Below are 19,508 nucleotides of genomic sequence, written 5' to 3'. Positions count from 1 at the left end.
GCTAAATTATGTTATTAGTCCTTTTATTATACATATGTTGTGAATTTAACCTTTGATTATTTTTTTAGTTTTGAAATTTCTATTTTAATCACAAAATATCTGTTAAATTTTGTTACTGTAAAATTGTGTAATGCTATATTAATTTAATAGATTTAATAACAGTCATTAGCATTTAGATTAAAATTTTAAAATTCAAAAAATACAATCTAAAAATGATTAAATCGGAAGCATGAACTAAATCTATAACATTACACATAATGCAAGACTAATAGTGAAATTTAACCAAGTAAATTTAATTGTTAACATTTGGGTCCAAACTAAAATGACTAAATTCATAACTTAGGCATTGATATACCTAATAATAGCAAAATTTAGATAAAAGTGCCATGGGCCTTTTACATTAGAAATCTGATTATATTTTATCTTTTTTACTTAATAAATGGATAAATTAATCTTTTTAAAACTTCATTCATTTATACAATTAAAAATTTGTCTCTATACACCAGAATGAAAAACATGCGATAATTTTTAACAGTAAAAATAAATTAAATTAATAACAAAAAAATCAATTTACTCTTGATTTAACATGTAAAAATTAATTTATCTATTTTTTAAATAAAGCGAAATATAATCAGACTCTTACTTACTATTACTATAGTAATAGAAGCCTATACGATACTTTTACCACGTTTAATTCAGTTTAACCAGCCATTAATCCAAGCCATGCATGATATCCGATGTTTCCAAAATCGTACAAATGGTCAATTCAACCAAACAGCAATTATTGTAACGTTTGAGGTTTTTCAATTACGCAACATATTACAATTTTTGTTAAAAAGTACTTTTGATCGCAACAATTATTACAGCCGTAATATTTTATTTAAACTTGTAATGACCCGACCCAAAAAACTTTAATATCAAACTTAAATGATCCGAACCCAAAAAATCTAAAGCCGAACCAATAAAAAACTGAATTTTCATTGTGCATTTCATAATTTTTAAAAATTCTAATTAAACCCCCAAAAATTTTGAAAATTTTAAGCAAACCCCAAAACTTAAATGGCAACAATCTGAAATGAAATATCAATATACTCAATTAATAGAAACAAACAAAGAGAAAGCCAATATTTTGTGTTGTCAATGCAACAAATCATGTCAAACTTGCTGCTTACATTCCAATATAATTTATCTACCATAAATAAGTAAAAAACTATAGCTATATATGATATATAATTGTTTAAGCTATATATATTACTTTATTCCGTTATCCGAGATGGATACCTGAGGCAGGTTGAACCGTGATTTTACCACGACCATGAAACTCGTCAAACTTGGAAATCAGAAACCAATGAATGGATGCAGATGAAGTTATGAAATAATGAGGCATACGGTGATTTTTTTCAAATCTTACAAATGCCGGGACTTGGGAGCTACTGATTCGACTCGGATTTTGCAGCTGTGTTCCCGTTCTGCTGTTGCTGGTGGAACTGTTGCTGGTGTAGCTGGAACATCTGGCGGCTAATGGGAAGCTGCTGCGAGACCATGCCTTTGGATGGATCAGAATTGCCGCCTAGTTCTTGAGTAGCAAGCTTTAATCGATGGACTTCCGCGGTTAATGTTTCGTTTAGAGCTGTGTCCAAAAAGCAACACAATAAGGCAAGGAACGAGTTAAGAACAATCATGTTTTCCCATGTACGAGACTTCGTAAACAGTGGGAACAGACTTGGTGTTTTGTTTTACTAGATGTGTATCGATACTACTACGACCCGAAAGTAGCATGCAATCTAAAACAAGTTAAAAGATACAAACAGTAGAGCATGCTAATGAAAATTTGATTATACCGTCACGGAGTTGTGCCTGTTGTTCCATGGATTGAATACGAAACTTCAACTCATTGTTCTGATTGGTAAGCCCAACGGAATCTCTCTGCATCGATTTAAAGTTCAAGGATGAGAAACAGGAAAGTAAGGAATATATCCTATAACATTAAAAAACTCTAAATCTTCAACCTGTAGAAGTGTTAATTGAGCCGATAATGTGGTAGCTTCAGTTTGCAGGGTCTGAACCTTGTGCTCCAACTCGGAAATGTACCGCATCTTCCTTTCTTTGGAACGTGCAGCTGATTGACGATTAGCCAAAATCCTTCAAAAGAAACAACTGATAAGTTAAGTGGCAATGCTTTAGTACAGTCGAAAAATATATTAAATCAAGCAATACAATACCTCTTTGCACGCTTTGGATCAGTCATTGCGATTTCTGCGAGCTTCTCGTTTGCCATAATTTTCTTCAGTTCAGCTTCATTGAACTCACCGTTTCCGAGCTCCAAACTAAAGGCAGCTGAATTCCCATCAATTGAATTGCTTGGTGAGAGTTGTCCGGGACGAGATCCGGGTGAAGGAGGTAGTTTTGGTGATTCGTCACCGAAGTTCAACTTCCCCATAAAACTATCCATCGAAACACTTCGATAATGTCTCGAAGTAGGAGCAATGTCACCCCCTGCACTCCTTTTGTTCCCTTCTCTTTTCTGAGTTGAATAAACTCCGCCTTGTGTCACACTATTCCCGCTCTCGTTCACACTGCTTTCCGCTTCATTGTCACTACTATCCCCACCATTGGTCTTTGTTCCACTCGCTCGGCTATCTAAATCTTCGTGATTCTCGTTATTGTTGTTCTTATCCTCGGAAGAATTTAATGCATCTATGTTATCCAAATTCATATATGCCGAAAACAAATCGTCCATGACTTCCCCTTCCGATTTCCTCTCACCCATTCCTTCAACGTTACCATCAATACCTCTTTCCCAACTCGTTTCCTTTTTAACCAACTGAACTGGCCTAGGCACACCCGAATTCTCGAAACCGCTGCCCCTTAACGGTGGGGGTGAAGATTGCATTACCGTATTAAACCCGAAAGGAATATCACTATTGGACCGCCTATGTGATTTTCGTGGTGGCAAACTTTCTCCAACCCGAGGAGAACTCGCCTTTGGAAAAGGCGAGGGTGGTAACAACGAATGCGAATCTTCCATACACACATCGTTCGAAATTTGGCTCACCGGCGCAGGACTCAACGGCGGCAACGAATCGAACGAAAAGAACGACGAAGGTTGTGACAAAGACCGAGAATGAGTCGGTCCGGGACTAAAACCCTGAGAAGAACCCATTTGATGGCTCGATGGACGAGACACAGGGATCTGTGAATAAGGCGAAATGGGTGGGATCTGGTTAGGGTGTGAAGGAGGAATACCAACTCTTTTATTACCATCACCACCGCCGCCACCTCCACCGCCGCCGCCGTTAAAGTTTTGTCCAAAATGAGAGAAATGCCTAACAGCCCTGATTTGATTAGGGTTCAGTGGAGGTATTTCAAGATGATTCATTGATAAAACTTGTTTAGGAATCGAAGAAGATGATGTTCCAAATGATGATTGAATCCTTTGCATCAAATCAGTATTACCTTCTTCACTATCTCCCATTTTTCCTTAACAAAAAAAAGAAAACAATTTAAGCTTAACCCAATTCAATTAAAGCCATAAACAACAACAACATACTAAAATTAAACCCAGATAAAGAAACAAAAACAACATTTAGTAGTGTTTTTCTTAAAGTACCTTAAAAACAAAGAACAAGTGCTATACTGCTACCTTTCTCACACACATATACACAAACACTTTACCACCTTCTTAGAGGATAGAATCATCAAAAATGGTGAAATAAAGGGGTTATTGGGATTGTGTTTCTTGCTCTAGAAACTTTGACAAAAAGAAGAAAAGGATGCTTTTTTGTTTGTTTTTTTTTTCTTCACTGTTGAAAAACGAAATACCCCTTTTTAGGGAGGGGATTTTTTTTTTTTTGGAAAAAATAAAGATTGGATTTCATGAGATGCACGTAATCTAATTTCTACGCGTGAAATTTGCATTTGGGATTTGAATTTCAATTTGATTCCGACTGCATTTCGCAAAATTTTCTAATCCCCTTTGTCTCCGCAGCTTAATTAGCTCAGCCAAAGTCCTAAATCCTAATACCAACATTAGAGGCAGCAATGATATGAATCCATCAGACAATTTTGAGATCTAAAGATCCAGACTTTTTTTTTTTAATAATTTCATTACAAGTTCTGCTAATATATGTTCTTTTTAACAGAATATTTAAAATTATTCATAGTTATAGTTCCTCTCTAATCTATTTTAACACCCTCAAACTCACGTTTTCCTGCATTGATAATAATATTCATACCAATTAATTTAAGAATCAATCAACCAAGTTCAAACCTTTTTATTTATTTATAAATTGTTGAAAACTAATGGAAATGAAATTTTCTCATAAAAATATGTAAACTTTTTGTAATAAGAGTTTAATTATATTTTATCCTATTCAGTCAAAAAATTTATAAATTAGTCCTTATACGTTAAATCAAAAAGTATATTGGTTTTTTATATTAAAATTTTCATCTATTTGTACTGTTAAAAATTAGTGTGATTGACGAAATAACCAGACACGTCATATATTCCTCACATTGATGTACAATGACAAATTTTTAACAGTAAAAATAGATAAAATTTTCAACAAAATGGTCAGTTTGCTCTTTTACCGAACATATAAGGACTAATTTGCTAATTTTTTTTAATAAATAGAAAAAATGCAATCTCATTCTAAATCATGTCATTTTTATTTTTAAAAATATTGTTTGCATTTAAAATTTTTTGCTGATTTAAATAAAAAATTTATTTTATATTGAAAAAATAAAAATTAATTCTAATTAATTAAATAAACCCAATTTGAAGCCTTATGGTTTGCATCGATTTTTGTTTTTTTTTCTTGTTGAACCCTAACCAACATTGTTTTTTACAATTAAGAGACTAAGTAACATAAAAATGCCAAATTATGGTTTTTTCTCTTTACTATACTCAATTTTAGAATTTAGTCCTTTGTATCCTTTTAGAGTAATCCATGTAATATGACATAATTAGATCATAGTCCTCCAACACTTTAATCATCATAATTTGACCAAAATTTTATAAGTATTAAAATACAAATCTGATAATTATTAGATATCATCTTTTAATAACAATTACACAAATCAATTGGATTAGGATTTTATCAATAGTTTTTAAATGAAATCATATATATTAACCATAGGTTTTATTTTTATTTCTGATGGAAAATAACATTAAGCGAGTACATCAAAACCAATCAAACCCATGTAGAGAGAGCATTATCCGACAACAAAACCTTTTGAATTGACGAAGGGACTTCTCAGGATGTGATGAATTCGTATCCTCCAATCTCTGTTGATGAAGCTGTGAATTAAACGTTCCTCAACTAAGCTACTATTGATAGTGCAACCCACCAATAAACATAAGAGGAGAGTAAAGTCCTAACAACAACACAACTAGTGCGGTTCAAACCCAGGTCACACCCGGGGTAGTTAATGCCCTGACCATCAAGCCGACACACGAGGTTCTAGTTAATTCCTTATAAAAAAACAATTATAATTTCCCCCAAAAAAATGATAACATGCCTAATTTATTGGAATTTAATGAAAAAAAAAAGATTTTAAATCCCTTAAAATATTGTTGTTAAGGTTGAGAAATTTGAAAATATTTTATAATATATTAAAATTTTAAATTAGTGAAAATAATTATTTACTTTAAAAAAACCAATCACATGATTAATTTATACAAATATTAAAAAAATTTAATTTTGTAATTTCTTTAAATTTCAATTCAAGTTAAACTCTATTTGACCAAATTGCACCCAAAATCACAGCAAAAACAAGCAATGCATGCACGTTTTGCAATGTCAAATCATTAGACGAGATAATGCAATGAACTTGCATTACAATTAATGGGTGCTTATAAGCAATCTCCCAAAACAAAATAATATTATCCTTATCATCATTATCCAATATTTATTTTATATTAAATTTAAAAAAATTAAATATTTTTTCGGGACCAACCATAATTAAACTTTAATTTTTTTAGTCTAAAATATAATTTTATCATTATATTAATTTATAAGTTAATAATTTACAGGGTTATAATTTTACCATTTTGAGGTTGTGCTTATAAGAAAAGAAAGTGAGCAGTTAAGAATAATTAATTACGATAATAAATATTTTTCGCAATATGTACATAATTTAATTGATATAATTCAATGTTTACATATTCAGTTAATTTAGTTCTGTCTATATATATATATATATATTTGGATAAAACGTTTAAAAATTTTAAAAATATATAAGAGTTCAAAAACAATATTAAAAATTAACTTCAAAATATACTTATGAAAATAAACAGAATATGTAAATTTTGAAGGCTAAATTTTTTATTGTACCAATTAAAATCACGTAAAATTAACAAAAAGAAAATGTTGTGATTATCCGTTCTTATATGCTAATTTTTTTAAACGATTTTTTTAATATATATATTCAAACTACATGATATTATATTGATGTAATTTCTAATTTTGACTTAGAATTTGTAAGAAATCAAACAATGAATAGATCTAAAATATGAGAGTCAACTATGAAAGTTTCATTATTATAATGGTGTATGTTGAGTAGGAAGCGGAAATTGGTGCCTCCAAAATTCAAATTTCACTTTATTTAAATACATTTAAAATATTTTGGAAAAAAATTTGGACATTAAAGGAAAAAAATAACAATCTACCCATTTATAACTCAAATTTAACGAAAAAGATTAATTTGTTCATTTTTTTAGTAAATGGGATAAAATGTAATTTAACTCTTAGCACAAGAGCCTCCATGATACATTTACCAATTATAATGCATGGATCTCCCTCTTACCCTGTCTATAATTAAATTAGTTCTCATCATATCTGTTTTTTTTATGACAATGCCTAAAATTATTTATAGGCATAAAAAAGAGGATAATGCGCTTCAACGCATTTAAACTCTCGTGCTCTTGCATTGACAACGATATGTATACCAATTAAACTAAAACTCGATCCGTCACAACCAACTAAATTAAATTAAATTAAATTGCGAATGCTTTTTTTCTTAACCAAAACATTTAATCAGTAATAATTAATGGTAAGGTCCCACCATAGCGAAAGTTTCACTTTTTTTTATTTTGGTAATTATTTATCTTAATAATGTTTAAAAAAATTATCTGTGTCATGTATCTTAATTCTAAGCTACCAGCAGACAGACAGGTACATGCAGTTGAGACCAAACGAATATATATTTGTGAAAATATTTGAAAATATTAATATATATTAATAAATTTTTTGAAAATATTTTTCAGAAAAGTTGTTTTTACATATATTAATATATATTAATAAATTTTTATATTTTAAATTATTTTTACTTATATTGCAATGATTTATTTATAATAATACTCAATTATTAAGCTACAATATTAATCGTTATAAATTGAAAAAAACTAATATCAAATAAATTATTTGTAATTGTGTTAAAAAAATAAGTATTGAATAATTTAAAAAACAAGTTACTGGAAAATCGATAAACATAAGCAGTTTTCTACCGGAAATGAAGGAAGGAATGAAGGAGGCGATAGAGAGGAGAGTACGGAAAATGTCTTACGGAAATTGAAAGGGTAAGACATTTTCCCTAAAATGTAACCCATTTTCCCTTATTTTGGAGTTTATTTTCCAAATGAAAAATGTTTTCCGCCAATCAAATGCTGGAAAAGTTGGAAATGATTTTTAGGAAAATTAATTCCGTCAATCAAACAGACCCTAATATTAAGTTAGTTCAATTAAAACCTCGATTATTTGGTAAAAGGATAAGATTAGGGGATTAAATTGAATTTAAAAATTTTTAATTGAAAGGATCATGTACCTCTGCTATATTATCAATGCCATAATTTTGATACATTGAAGCTAGCTCAAATTACAAAATAAATTTTAAAAGAGGGACCATTATAGTATAATATCTGAACTCAATGTCCCACCAGTATTCATTTATGTCCTTAAGAAAAAAAATTAAAAATTGTATAGAAATTCCCATGACATTGCAATCCTACAAATTTTGTCCAAAAAAAAAAAACAACACAAATGTTGCCAAAATTACAATTATGTCATTTACGATAGGTCCCTGAGAATCAATTACTATTAAAATAAATTAAATAAAGTCAAACTTTATCAGAGTTAATATTTAATGTTTGATAAAGTATTTTTTTCGTAAAAAAACGCCTTAAAAAATATAAAATACCACAAACAAAATAAAATATGGAGAGAATAAAAAGAAAATCCGAAACCCAAAATAAATTACTACTAATGTAACTTTTTATACCATTTTGTCATTCAAATTTTTTTGGTTGTCTAGCAATAAAAAAGTTACAAAATGATTATGCAACTATTTAATTTTGTCTTTTTTAGTTATCCAATTATCTTGAATTTTTTCATTTTTACGTTAGCTAACTGGTAAAAAAATTAAATAATTAAATAGTCATTTTGTAACTTTTTATAATCGAGAGTGATCTCCATTGTGACTTACTCGTTTTTGAATTATAACCTTAAAAATTGAAGATATTACACGTTTAAATACGTTGGAACACCCGTTTTATATTACTTTTTAAATTAAAATACATATTTCTAATCAAAACGTGGAATCCAAGGTTACTAAACTTCCTTTAAAATTGCCCTACTTGTCTTTGACTAAATTACATTGGTGGGGAAAAAAATCATAGGCATTGCTTGTCTCATAAGTTAGAAAAAAAAAATCATCTAGACATTCATTTAGTCCTTTCCGAATTATTAAAAAATAAAAATTTTGAATGGTAGAAATTTTTAAGTTTTCTCTAAATTATTATATGATATTCACGTTTTTGTTTTCGTTACTTAACTTTAAAATTTTTAATTTAAGCATTAATGTATGAATTTGTTCTTATTTTAGTCGCTCGTAGTAAAATTGATAACGAAAAGTATTTTTTTAACTAGTATTTAGTCCTCAATACTTACAAACTCTATCAATTTCATCCTAATTCCAAATAATTTAATAAAATTAACCCTTCCCACTTACAAATTTTATCAATTTGATCCACAAATTTATTTTCTTTTCTTTATTCTTTTCATTAGTTTTCTTCTAAATATAATATTTTATAACCCTTTTAATGAGAAAACTTTATAAAGAAAAAGCACTTTAATTTTACTCTTGTTGTTAACGGTATGATATTTCCTTCAATGTACATAGAAATAGTCCTCAAAGTTGAAAATATTAAAAATTAAATATAGAGTTAAAAATATGACTTTGAAAAATCTAATTGTTAAATCAATAATTATATAAAAAAATTATGTACATTTAATTTTTCATAAGAAATAAAATGTGAATGAATTAATTGAATTTCATTTTTGTTACATTGATAATGACTTTTTTATTTTATAATTTGATTAAGAGATTTTTATATGTTTTATTTATTTTTAATTATTTTTTTTTAATTTTTAAACCCACAATAAGCAATACATATTACTAATATTATGATTTAGTGTCAAATCATTTACCAAATTAATTAAAAACTAAAATTATGCTAGTCAAGGTGAAATGTTTTTTTTACAAATATTAAATTATTTATATAATTTTATTATATATTATATTTTCAAATTTTATATTTTCTATTTTTTTTAATGATGTTTAATTAATTTCTAACAGGAACTTTTTAAAAATATAAACAAATAGGGTTATGTGCAAAATTAGATAATTTCAACCATAAATAAACACAATTAATAGATGTGGAATGCCTCTGTTTTAAAAGCTGAAAACTTTGATTAGGAAGATTCAGATCAAATTCATAGAATTTGTAAACATGAAGAATTAAATTTATTGAATTATTTAGAATTAGAATCGAATTGATAGAATAAGTAAGCATTAAAGACTAGATGTATTATTATACCAGTTAAAAAATAAAAGACTTTTCATTATTAATTTAACAACAAGTGACTAAAATGGAACGAATTTAAACGTTAGAACCTAAATTGAAAATTTTTAAAGTTAAGTGACCATTTGTATAAAATGACAAAATAAATTTAAATTTAAATCCCATTGTATTTGGATTTAAATTAAACCCCCAAATCTTTTTCTTTCTTTTTAAAAATATTTTTTCTCTATTTTGTATGAACAATTAGACATTTAAATAAAAGATAAAAATAATTAATTTTCATTATTTTCATCACTACAAAATATTAATAAAAAATCAATTAATATGATGTTGACGATTTTCAAATATATATTAATTAAATTCATTTAATGAATCATGTGACAAAAAAAATTTATTGAGTCCAAAAAAACATAAATGAATCTTTCCCATCTTTCTTCTTCACCTTCCACCTTTCAAAACACTAAATAGTGAACCCACAATTATTAAGGAAAAAAGTCCAAAAAGTTTGGGGGTCCAATAATGTGCCACTTACCGCATTGCATTAACTTCGTTTTTTTTATATTTAAAATAAATATCTATAGCTTTAATTGATACCAATTCAATTAGGTACAACGGCATATCTAGGGGCTTCGACCCTCTAAAATGAATTTTTTTAAAATTTTAAATTAATAAAAATAAAATTACACTTTGCCCCCTAAAAAATTGATAAAATTTTGATTTAATCCTTTATAAATTATAAAAATATAAGCTATTGAAATGATAAAATTATATTTTTACTATCGTAAAAATTATAATTTAATTTTGTCCTCCCCTAAAAATTTTTTGGCTTCACCCCTGATTAGGTAGGAATTAAAATACCATTGTTTTATAAAGCAAATTATATTATTTTAAGGGTATTTTTGTCTTTTTATATTTTATATAAAAATAAAAAATACACATTTAATTAGATTTGAACTTAAAACATATAACAACATCGACTCAATCAAGTGCTTAATATACAATATAGATGCTTTGTTTGTTATATAATAATCGTATCAAAATTAGTTATTTATACAATATTAAGGGTTAATTGCATTAGCCATCCCTGAACTATGATTCAAAATTTAAATTGGATCTCATGCTTTAAAACAATCTAATTGAAATTTGAAATATTAGTATTGTATCAATTGAATCCTTCTGTTAGGTTGGGTGTTAAAAACCAAACTCCAATGTTTAAAAAACGTGGATCAATTTTTAGGTGCATTGATAATTTAGATCTGACATGATAAAAAAACCTCATAAATTTCAATCTCATTATTTGCCTTTTAACACATTAAATTTAAAATTATATGTATAGTTGATACACACGTATTCAGATTTAAGCTAGCATCTAACATTTAAGTTGATAATTAGACCAGTAAAATATCAGATTAATACAATATTTATGCTTTAAGAACTAATTATAAACATTTTAAAATTTAAGGATGAATTCATAAATTAAACCAAAATTAGGTGCAATTAACCATAATATTAAAACTACTTTCCGACAAAGGCGTTTCGTTATTCACGTGGCACGAAGCATCTTTGTTTGACCCATCTACTTTATGAAGACGTGAACATTGCTTTTCTGGACACGTGGCAGATTTTTGTTTCATCAAGAAAAAAAAGTTTGAGGAAACTTTTCAATAAACTAATATTTAATCTTAATTTTTTTATTTATTAAAATATTTATCGGAGCGAGTCAAGTAATTAATCATCCGCATTATGTAGACCTATTAACTTTATTTTTAACTTATTTGATTGGTATTAAATCTCGAAATTTGATAAATTTTTTTATTTTGTTTTTGAATTCGGATAAAATTAAAAGTTTGATGAGATCATAAATAATATTTTAAAAATTATAAGGCTAAAATATGTTATAATTTTTTGTACTATTCGTACATTCGGAATTTAGTTCTTACTATTCGTACATTCGGAATTTAGTTCTTACACTTTTTAGATTTTGAATCTTATGTTCAATTATTAATACTATTAAAATTATTTTGTTAAACTCGTGTTCATTACAATGTCGTTTTTTAGTTACATGACTGTCAAGTAAGATTATTTTTTTAAATGTCGCACCAACAAAATTAACGTAAAAAACTGTGTTAATAATTGGACCGGAGTTTTCAAATTTGAAAAGTTAGGATTAAATTTTTGAAAGTAAAAGTACAATGACTATATTCCAAATTTGTGACACAAAAGACAAATTTTGAATGGTTGAGTGGCCAAGAAAAAAGGAATTTACTAATAATTGAGTACATATTTTGTAACTTTTCATAATTAAGTGATTAAAAAAAACCATAATTGGGTGACTACTAATGTAATTTACCCAACTTTTTATCACTCGAACTTATCCACTTAATTTTAAGAAGTTGTCAATCATCAACGATTAAAGCGAAAATTACGGACCCACCTTAAAAGTTAGGCAATCCATTCCTCCATTAATAATTTGATTGCGAACGATGTCGTTTTATGTCTCATAAATGTTCACTTGCTAAGGCCTTTGAGGATATTTTATTAGGTTAAATTATAAATTAGTCCCTATACTTTGAGTAAGATGCATATTTAGTCTATGTATTTTAATTTGGTCATTTTTAGTTCTTATACTTTTTAAATTTTGAAGTTTTTAATCCTGACATAAACGGTAACAATTAAATCTGTTTAGGTAAATTTTTGTTATTCGTTCTTATTATGCGTAAGTTATAGATTTAATATTTGTTTTTCAATTTGATTATTTTTAATTTTTTAAAATTTTACTCATTACTCAAACGCTAATCTTTAAGTCCTTTAACTAAAATGACATAACCTTTTTTTTTGGTAGAAAAAGAGACAACTTAAAGCGAATAACTCAAAAAATTACACTAGTGACTCAAAGCAAGAACATAATCTGCCTCAATTAAACTTCTAGCTGATTGCGGGGGTTCTTTAAACCAATGAATTTTTGTGGAATTAGTCGTCGTACACTTGGCCATATGATCAGCTACTGTATTTTGCGACCTCGGAATATGACGAACAAAAAACTTCCAATTTCGACTCAATAAATGATGAATAAGCCGCATTTCAGTCAGATGACTATCTGCAGCTTCGCCAACTAAAATCAATTCAACTAAAAAAGCATGATCACATTCCACTTCCAACTGTCGATAACCTTTTTTCCATGACATAACCCTTTTTTTTAAATATTATATGGAAATAGTAATATGATAAATATTACATATGCGATAATATGTTTGTTGTATAATATTTTGGAAATAATGAAATTTAATTTAACGAATCTAATGGTTACTAGTCTGGTTAGGACATAGTTTTAAAACTCTAAAATTAGTACAGAGAGATTAAAAATGATCAAGTATATGACCCAACTGACAATTTACAAATAGTACATGAACTAATAGCAAAATCATCTTGATTTAGGGTTGAGATTATTTTGGAGATTTTAAATAAACCATGGACATGATTGTATTTTATCCTATAGTAGTCAAGTCTATCAAAAGGGTTAATTCATAAGATGACCTTAAATTATGGTTCATATTATAAGTTAATCTTTAAACTTCAGAATGTTTTAATTGAGTCATTAAATTATAAATATTGTATTAATCAAATTATTCTATAAACTCAGTAATCAACTTAAGCCTTAAATGCTAACTCGGACAGAGCAAAGGTAGAAAATTACGTTAAGAGCCAATATGAATTATAAATTTTGGGAGCTAAAATGCGATTTTACTTTTATTTTATCATGTAATTTTACAAAATCATTAAAATCTAAATAGTAATTTTACCATTCTTAGAACTGCCAGTCTCTTATCTTTGCCCCTAAACTCGAATATGATATGGGGCGTATTTAAAATACATAGATTAAATTAAATATTAAACATGTGCTTTTAACTATTAATTTATGGCTTTTAATATTTTTTTAACTAAACTAGACTTTGGTAATTATATAATTTTTTAAAACATTAAATAATAAACTCCTTAGCAGTACTTGATCGATAATTAAATTGGTCAGACCATCAGTTCATCAGTTCAATCGGCTCGATCGATTTATTTGATTCAATTAAATAAATCATAAAATAAAAAACTAAAAACCCAATTTAACTACTCAATTCAATTAATTTTTAGCCTAATTCAGCTAATCTGTACCGGTTTTCAAATTAATCAATCTAATAATTGTCTCTAAACCGATACCCTAATTGATTTTCAATCCGATCCGAGACACTTTCTGAGGTAGAAAACAACAAATCTTTTAGAGATATGGCCTTTGAAAAAAAGAAGGGGGTTGCTAGACACTCGATGGCAACTTTTGGGTATATTTGTCGGCAGCTAAATTAAGTCAATTTCTCTTATATTTTGTTCTTTCAATTTCCAGATTGCTAATGACCAAAATATATATATATAATCCCATTACCACTTTGTATTTCGTGGGCAATCTCTAAATACATGCTTTTCTTTTTTCAAACGTGGTCACATTCATTCATTCCGGTAAAAGAGTAAATTATAGAAGTTTGGGTGGGCAAAATAAAATTTTACACTTGTATTAATTTGTATTTTTATACTTTTAAAAGAGTTCTAAGATAATTGTATCATTTTCGGGGCCAAGGTCACTGTCAACCCCCCTCTAGTTTTGCTATTGTTTGTAACTTAGAAATTACAAGAAAGTCTTAAAATCTTCGCCATTGATTGTTTTCTTTGCTACTCAATCTGCCACCTTGTTCATGGAGTTTGACACTGGTGGGTTTGGATTGGCGGTTGTATTTACCTGCAGTTAGTGTAAAAATAGCGGTGACAGTAAGATTAAACATTATAATACTGCTGCGTGAGACAAAAAAGTAAACTAAATACACCACACCGTACATCCAAACCCACACGTATTTCGTACAATCACTTAAAACATTTAATCAACTAAAGTTTCCTTTTAAGTAGTTAGATTCGACTATAACAATTTTTCAACGATTGAAATTATTAAGAAAGGAACTTATCCTTACTGTCAAGGTTTCAACCACAATCACATTGGAAAATTTTGTTTGTGCGTGGAATTAATTAGACTATTAATTTGATCGACTCTACCGATTTGTTCAATTTAATTAAATAAATTGTTGAATCGATTTATACTGTTCAAAAATCAATCAGTCAAATTCTTTATTTTAGACTGTTATCCCGATCAATTTCTAGTTTGATCAAATCGGTCTAATCCGGTTGCTTTTAAAGTTACTCTTGTAAATGGGCTATGGACTGGGAAAATAAATAATAAACAAACGGGCTCAATGGCTTAGATTGGGCTTTTAAGCCCATTAAATGCTAAAGTTTACTTTAATTTTTTTCTTTGGTTAAATTTTAATATTAGTCCATATGCTATGTGTAAGATATATATTTAGTCCTTTATATTAATTTGATTATTTTTAATCTATTAAAATTTTAAAAATTCAGCCCAAGATGGTACGAGACAAACATAATATTAGCACATGTATAATATCATGCCAGCTTATTATTTCTACATATCACTGATAAAAAAAAGATAATTAATGGTTTAACAATTGTCATTACGTTAAAACTAAAATTTTAAAATTTGAAAAATAAATTACTAAAAATGATCAAATTGGAGAACGTAGGCTAAATCTACAACTTTACATGTAATACAAGATTGATAACAAATAATTTAACCAAATGAATTTAATTGTTATTATTTGGTAAAGACTAAAATTAAAAAAAAATGAAAAGCAAGATGACTAAATTTTTACCAACTCAAAAAGTATAGGACTAAAATTAACCAAATTAAAAAATTAGAGTTCAAATCTATAACTTACACATAGTGTAGGGACTAATATAGTAAAACCTGACCATTTTATTCCAATATCGCAATAAAAACCAGATATAAGATGGGAGATCAAACTGCCTTGAAGGAAAACAATTCCGAGAGTCTCGACTGTTCTCAGATCTATACGACAACGTTTCCAGATCCACAATGGCTTCTGCATTCAGCGGCGATGAAACGGCTCCGTTCTTCGGCTTCCTCGGCGCCGCCGCCGCTCTTGTCTTCTCTTGTAATCAATCATAACCCTCCCCTATAAATTTATCGTTATTTTTTTTAAATTTTACATCTCTTTAATTATGTTCATATTAGATCTGTTTTGATTTCAATTGATATAAAAATCAAAATTTCCAATGTTTATTGTAAATTACGTGCAGATTCTATTATATTTGACATGGATCTATGAATTTTTTATATGAATAATTGGGAAATAAATTATTGTTTTTATTCATCCGAGTGAATTTCACGCTTTAAAGTTGTTAGTTCTGATTGGGAATTTAGATGTGGATCCAATAATTTAGGGTTGAAAAGAAAATATGTTTTTAATTTGTGAATTTAGGTATGGGAGCTGCATACGGGACCGCTAAGAGCGGTGTCGGTGTGGCATCTATGGGTGTGATGAGGCCAGAATTGGTGATGAAATCGATTGTACCCGTTGTTATGGCTGGTGTTTTGGGTATTTACGGGTTGATTATTGCTGTCATTATTAGTACCGGGATCAATCCTAAGGCAAAATCGTATTACCTTTTCGATGGTTATGCCCATCTTTCATCTGGTCTTGCTTGTGGCCTTGCCGGTCTTTCTGCTGGAATGGCTATTGGAATTGTTGGTGATGCCGGTGTCAGGTATATATAGTGCCTTTTATATCCATGTTTTTATTTCAGATTGGACATTATTGTTGTTGATTTATACTTTTCACGGTTGCTTAATGCACTCGTGGATTTTGCTACCATAGCGTTGCCATTTCCCTATCCGGTTTTAGTTCATTTTAATAACTATTGCTGCCCTCCCATCCATGGTTTTTATTACAATGATCTAGTTGTAGGTTAGATGGTAAAAGTATCATGGAGGCCCCTATAATAGTAGTCGGATTGCATTTTGCCCCTTGGGCAAATTAGTCACTGTACGTTAGATTAAAGAGCAAATCAATCTTTTATTAAAAATTTCGTCCATTTGTTTTGTTAAAAACTAGCATGGTTGATGAAATAACCAGCCACTTTCAACCTCATGTTAATGAATGAAATTGTTAACAGAAGGACCAATTTGCTCTTTGATCTAACTTATAAAGACTAGTTTACCCATTTTTTGAGTAGAGAGAGCAAAATGCAATCCGACTACTAGTACAAGGGCCTTCATAGTTTTACTGTTTTAGACCAAATGCTAGATTACATGTTTTTTTAGGTAAATAATTGTATGTGACAGTGAAATATAAAGCTATAGTTTGTGAGACTGTCTTAATCATAAGGACATTACTTTGCATCATCTTGTTTATCTATTGCTTTAGTGGAAAAAGTTTTGAGTTTTTCATGAAAAGGGTATGATTCTGAATTTCATCCCTCTGCTTTATGGTAACCGAGAAGTTAGTCCAATTGGATAACTTTGTTAAACTTTGCCATTAAATCGTGACTTGGAAATCAGCAGCTCACTAAAGTGAATTAGCAACAACTTAGCAGCTCAAGTTCATGTCTTTACGAACACCTAGTCTAACTTCTTAGTTTTCATAAAGTACGAGAACCAAAATTTGACAAATTAAAGTAGAGGGACTTATTTCATAAGGTACAGGGATGAAATTCATAATTAGACCTCGTGAATTAAAACATAGGTTTGCCATTTATTTTGCATATTTGAATTGAGTAATTCCTTTGTTTTGCAGAGCTAATGCACAACAACCAAAACTTTTTGTTGGAATGATCCTTATCCTCATCTTTGCCGAAGCTTTGGCTCTTTACGGCCTTATTGTCGGCATCATCTTGTCTTCCCGAGCTGGCCAATCTAGAGCAGAATAAGATGCTGGTGGAATTGGTTAGTATTCTTTTATTTGCTTATATTGGTATATTACCATATGAAAAAAGAGTATTCGATCGTTCTCGGGTTAGTTCCGATTTAAACAGCAAATCCAGGGTTGGTATTATTAGTATTTAATGAAAAGCAACTACTTTTGAGAGTTCATTTAGCGGTTGCTCTTTTCACTTTGTAGAAGTAGAAATGAGTTTCTATGAATAAATTGACAAGAACCTTTTTATCCCTGTTTGAAGGTTATTTTCATCAGTCTATCTTTGCTTCTGAAATTGAAACTTTTCTTTATGGAAGTTCAATTTTGGAGATAATGCATTAATCTGTTATTATTTTTTTAATGATCCGTGTTTGATACATATTCGGATATGATTTCGAAAATGAATCGAAAGTGAACGTCCAAGCGTATAGAAAAATTTATACAATCAATATTCTCTAGAACAACATTCATTTTGATAGCTAAGTTTATTGTGAAATCAGTTTTTTTTTTATATTGGTATAATGATAAATATAACCCTTGACGTTTACGTCTTTTGTCAATTTGACTTTTATTCTTTCTTGAATTACTATTTTTTAATGAAAATAATGATGAAAACATTAAATTTTTAAATATGACAGTTCGTATGGTAATTTATGTGTATTTCAACGACTTAAATGAAATTTTTTGAATCATTTAGTGGCTACTTTATAATTTTTTAAAGTTGAGTGATCAAAATGTATATTATTTAATAGTTTAGTGAAATTATTTTCTGAATTTGAAGTTTTGAATTTTCAAGTCGAATTATCACAGGTTAATATCATTTTGTGTTTTTATTTTATTTTATTTCTAATTCCTAATCTCTAATTTTCCATTTCCTTTCCTAAGCTCCCACCCACTCTCACGGACAGCTCCGCAATAACCCCTTGGTTAAATTGCAAAATTGATTTTTAATAAAAGAAATGACACTTGACATGTATTTATTGGATATTCCACATTTTTAGATAAAATAATATGAAATTAATAATTCAAATATCATTAAAAAAAACTATACGTACTTAAAAGTAAAAACAATAACAATAGTGTCTAAGAGCTAAATTTGTAAAGTGAAGTGAAGAAATATTAATGGGTAAGTTATATTTTTAGTCATCTAATTATTAGTAAAAAAATTTTGGTTATCTAATCATGAAAAATTACAAAGTAGTTATTTAAACTCAAGTATATGAAGAGATGAACCATTTATAACATGTATAGTTGGACTAGCACATATAGTACTTTTACAGGTGAGAGTGTTACCAAAAAAATGCTCTATAATGTTATAGAGTATGGGTTTGAGTTCAACGATGTGCAAATGAAATAAAACTTTCGAAGTATGACCAACATCCTTATTATTTTACAATGTTATAGAGTATGGGTTTGAGTTCAACGATGTGCAAATGAAATAAAACTTTCGAAGTACGACCAACATCCTTATTATTTTACGAGGATTAATATTGAATTATAAATTTTAGAGGGACCAAAGCAAAAATTGACTATTGTATTAACTTATAATTATAGAAAAGTTAAAATATATTTAAAATTTTTGTATTTTTTATAAATTTGAAATTTAGTCTCTTAATTTTATTTCAAGAGATAGTCTTACTATTTTTCGGATTTTAAAATGCAAGTCCAATTGTTAATATCCAACACTGTAAAATTTCTTCAGTTAAATTCAGGTACATTATGACGTGATTCTTTTGTTATATAACTACTAAGTAAATATTTTTTAAATTTCAAAAAGCCACATCAATAAATTCAACAAGAAAATTTTAATGAAGCTAACTATTAAACTT

General features: G+C 28.4%; 2 protein-coding genes across 3 annotated transcripts; one reads left to right on the top strand and one right to left on the bottom strand.

Moving 5' to 3' along the window:
* Nucleotides 1-1,071: 1,071 nt before the first annotated feature.
* On the bottom strand, nt 1,072-4,062 carry LOC107927936 (bZIP transcription factor 29). 2 transcript variants are annotated; one of them, XM_016859068.2, is made up of 5 exons: nt 3,611-4,062; nt 2,223-3,480; nt 2,010-2,142; nt 1,842-1,926; nt 1,072-1,630 (listed from the first exon to the last, which is right to left on the bottom strand). In XM_016859068.2, the coding sequence occupies exons 2-5, from the start codon at nt 3,473-3,475 to the stop codon at nt 1,431-1,433; spliced, it is 1,671 nt and encodes a 556-aa protein (XP_016714557.2). In that variant the 5' UTR covers nt 3,476-3,480; nt 3,611-4,062; the 3' UTR covers nt 1,072-1,430. The 2 variants fall into 2 exon arrangements, with proteins under 2 accessions (XP_016714557.2, XP_016714558.2); XM_016859069.2 differs by having other exon boundaries at nt 3,644-3,864.
* An 11,681-nt stretch (nt 4,063-15,743) lies between these two features.
* Nucleotides 15,744-17,930, top strand: LOC107927991 (V-type proton ATPase subunit c2). The gene is made up of 3 exons (XM_016859140.2): nt 15,744-15,918; nt 16,246-16,531; nt 17,560-17,930. Exons 1-3 carry the CDS (start codon nt 15,840-15,842, stop codon nt 17,690-17,692), a joined length of 498 nt encoding a protein of 165 aa, XP_016714629.2. The 5' UTR covers nt 15,744-15,839; the 3' UTR covers nt 17,693-17,930.
* The last annotated feature ends 1,578 nt before the right edge of the window (nt 17,931-19,508 follow it).

Source organism: Gossypium hirsutum, chromosome D02 (assembly GCF_007990345.1).
Source record: "Gossypium hirsutum isolate 1008001.06 chromosome D02, Gossypium_hirsutum_v2.1, whole genome shotgun sequence".
In the NCBI taxonomy this organism is placed as follows: domain Eukaryota; kingdom Viridiplantae; phylum Streptophyta; class Magnoliopsida; order Malvales; family Malvaceae; genus Gossypium; species Gossypium hirsutum.
Note: the sequence above shows the minus strand (reverse complement) of the source record. Positions and strands in the feature narration are given on the sequence as shown.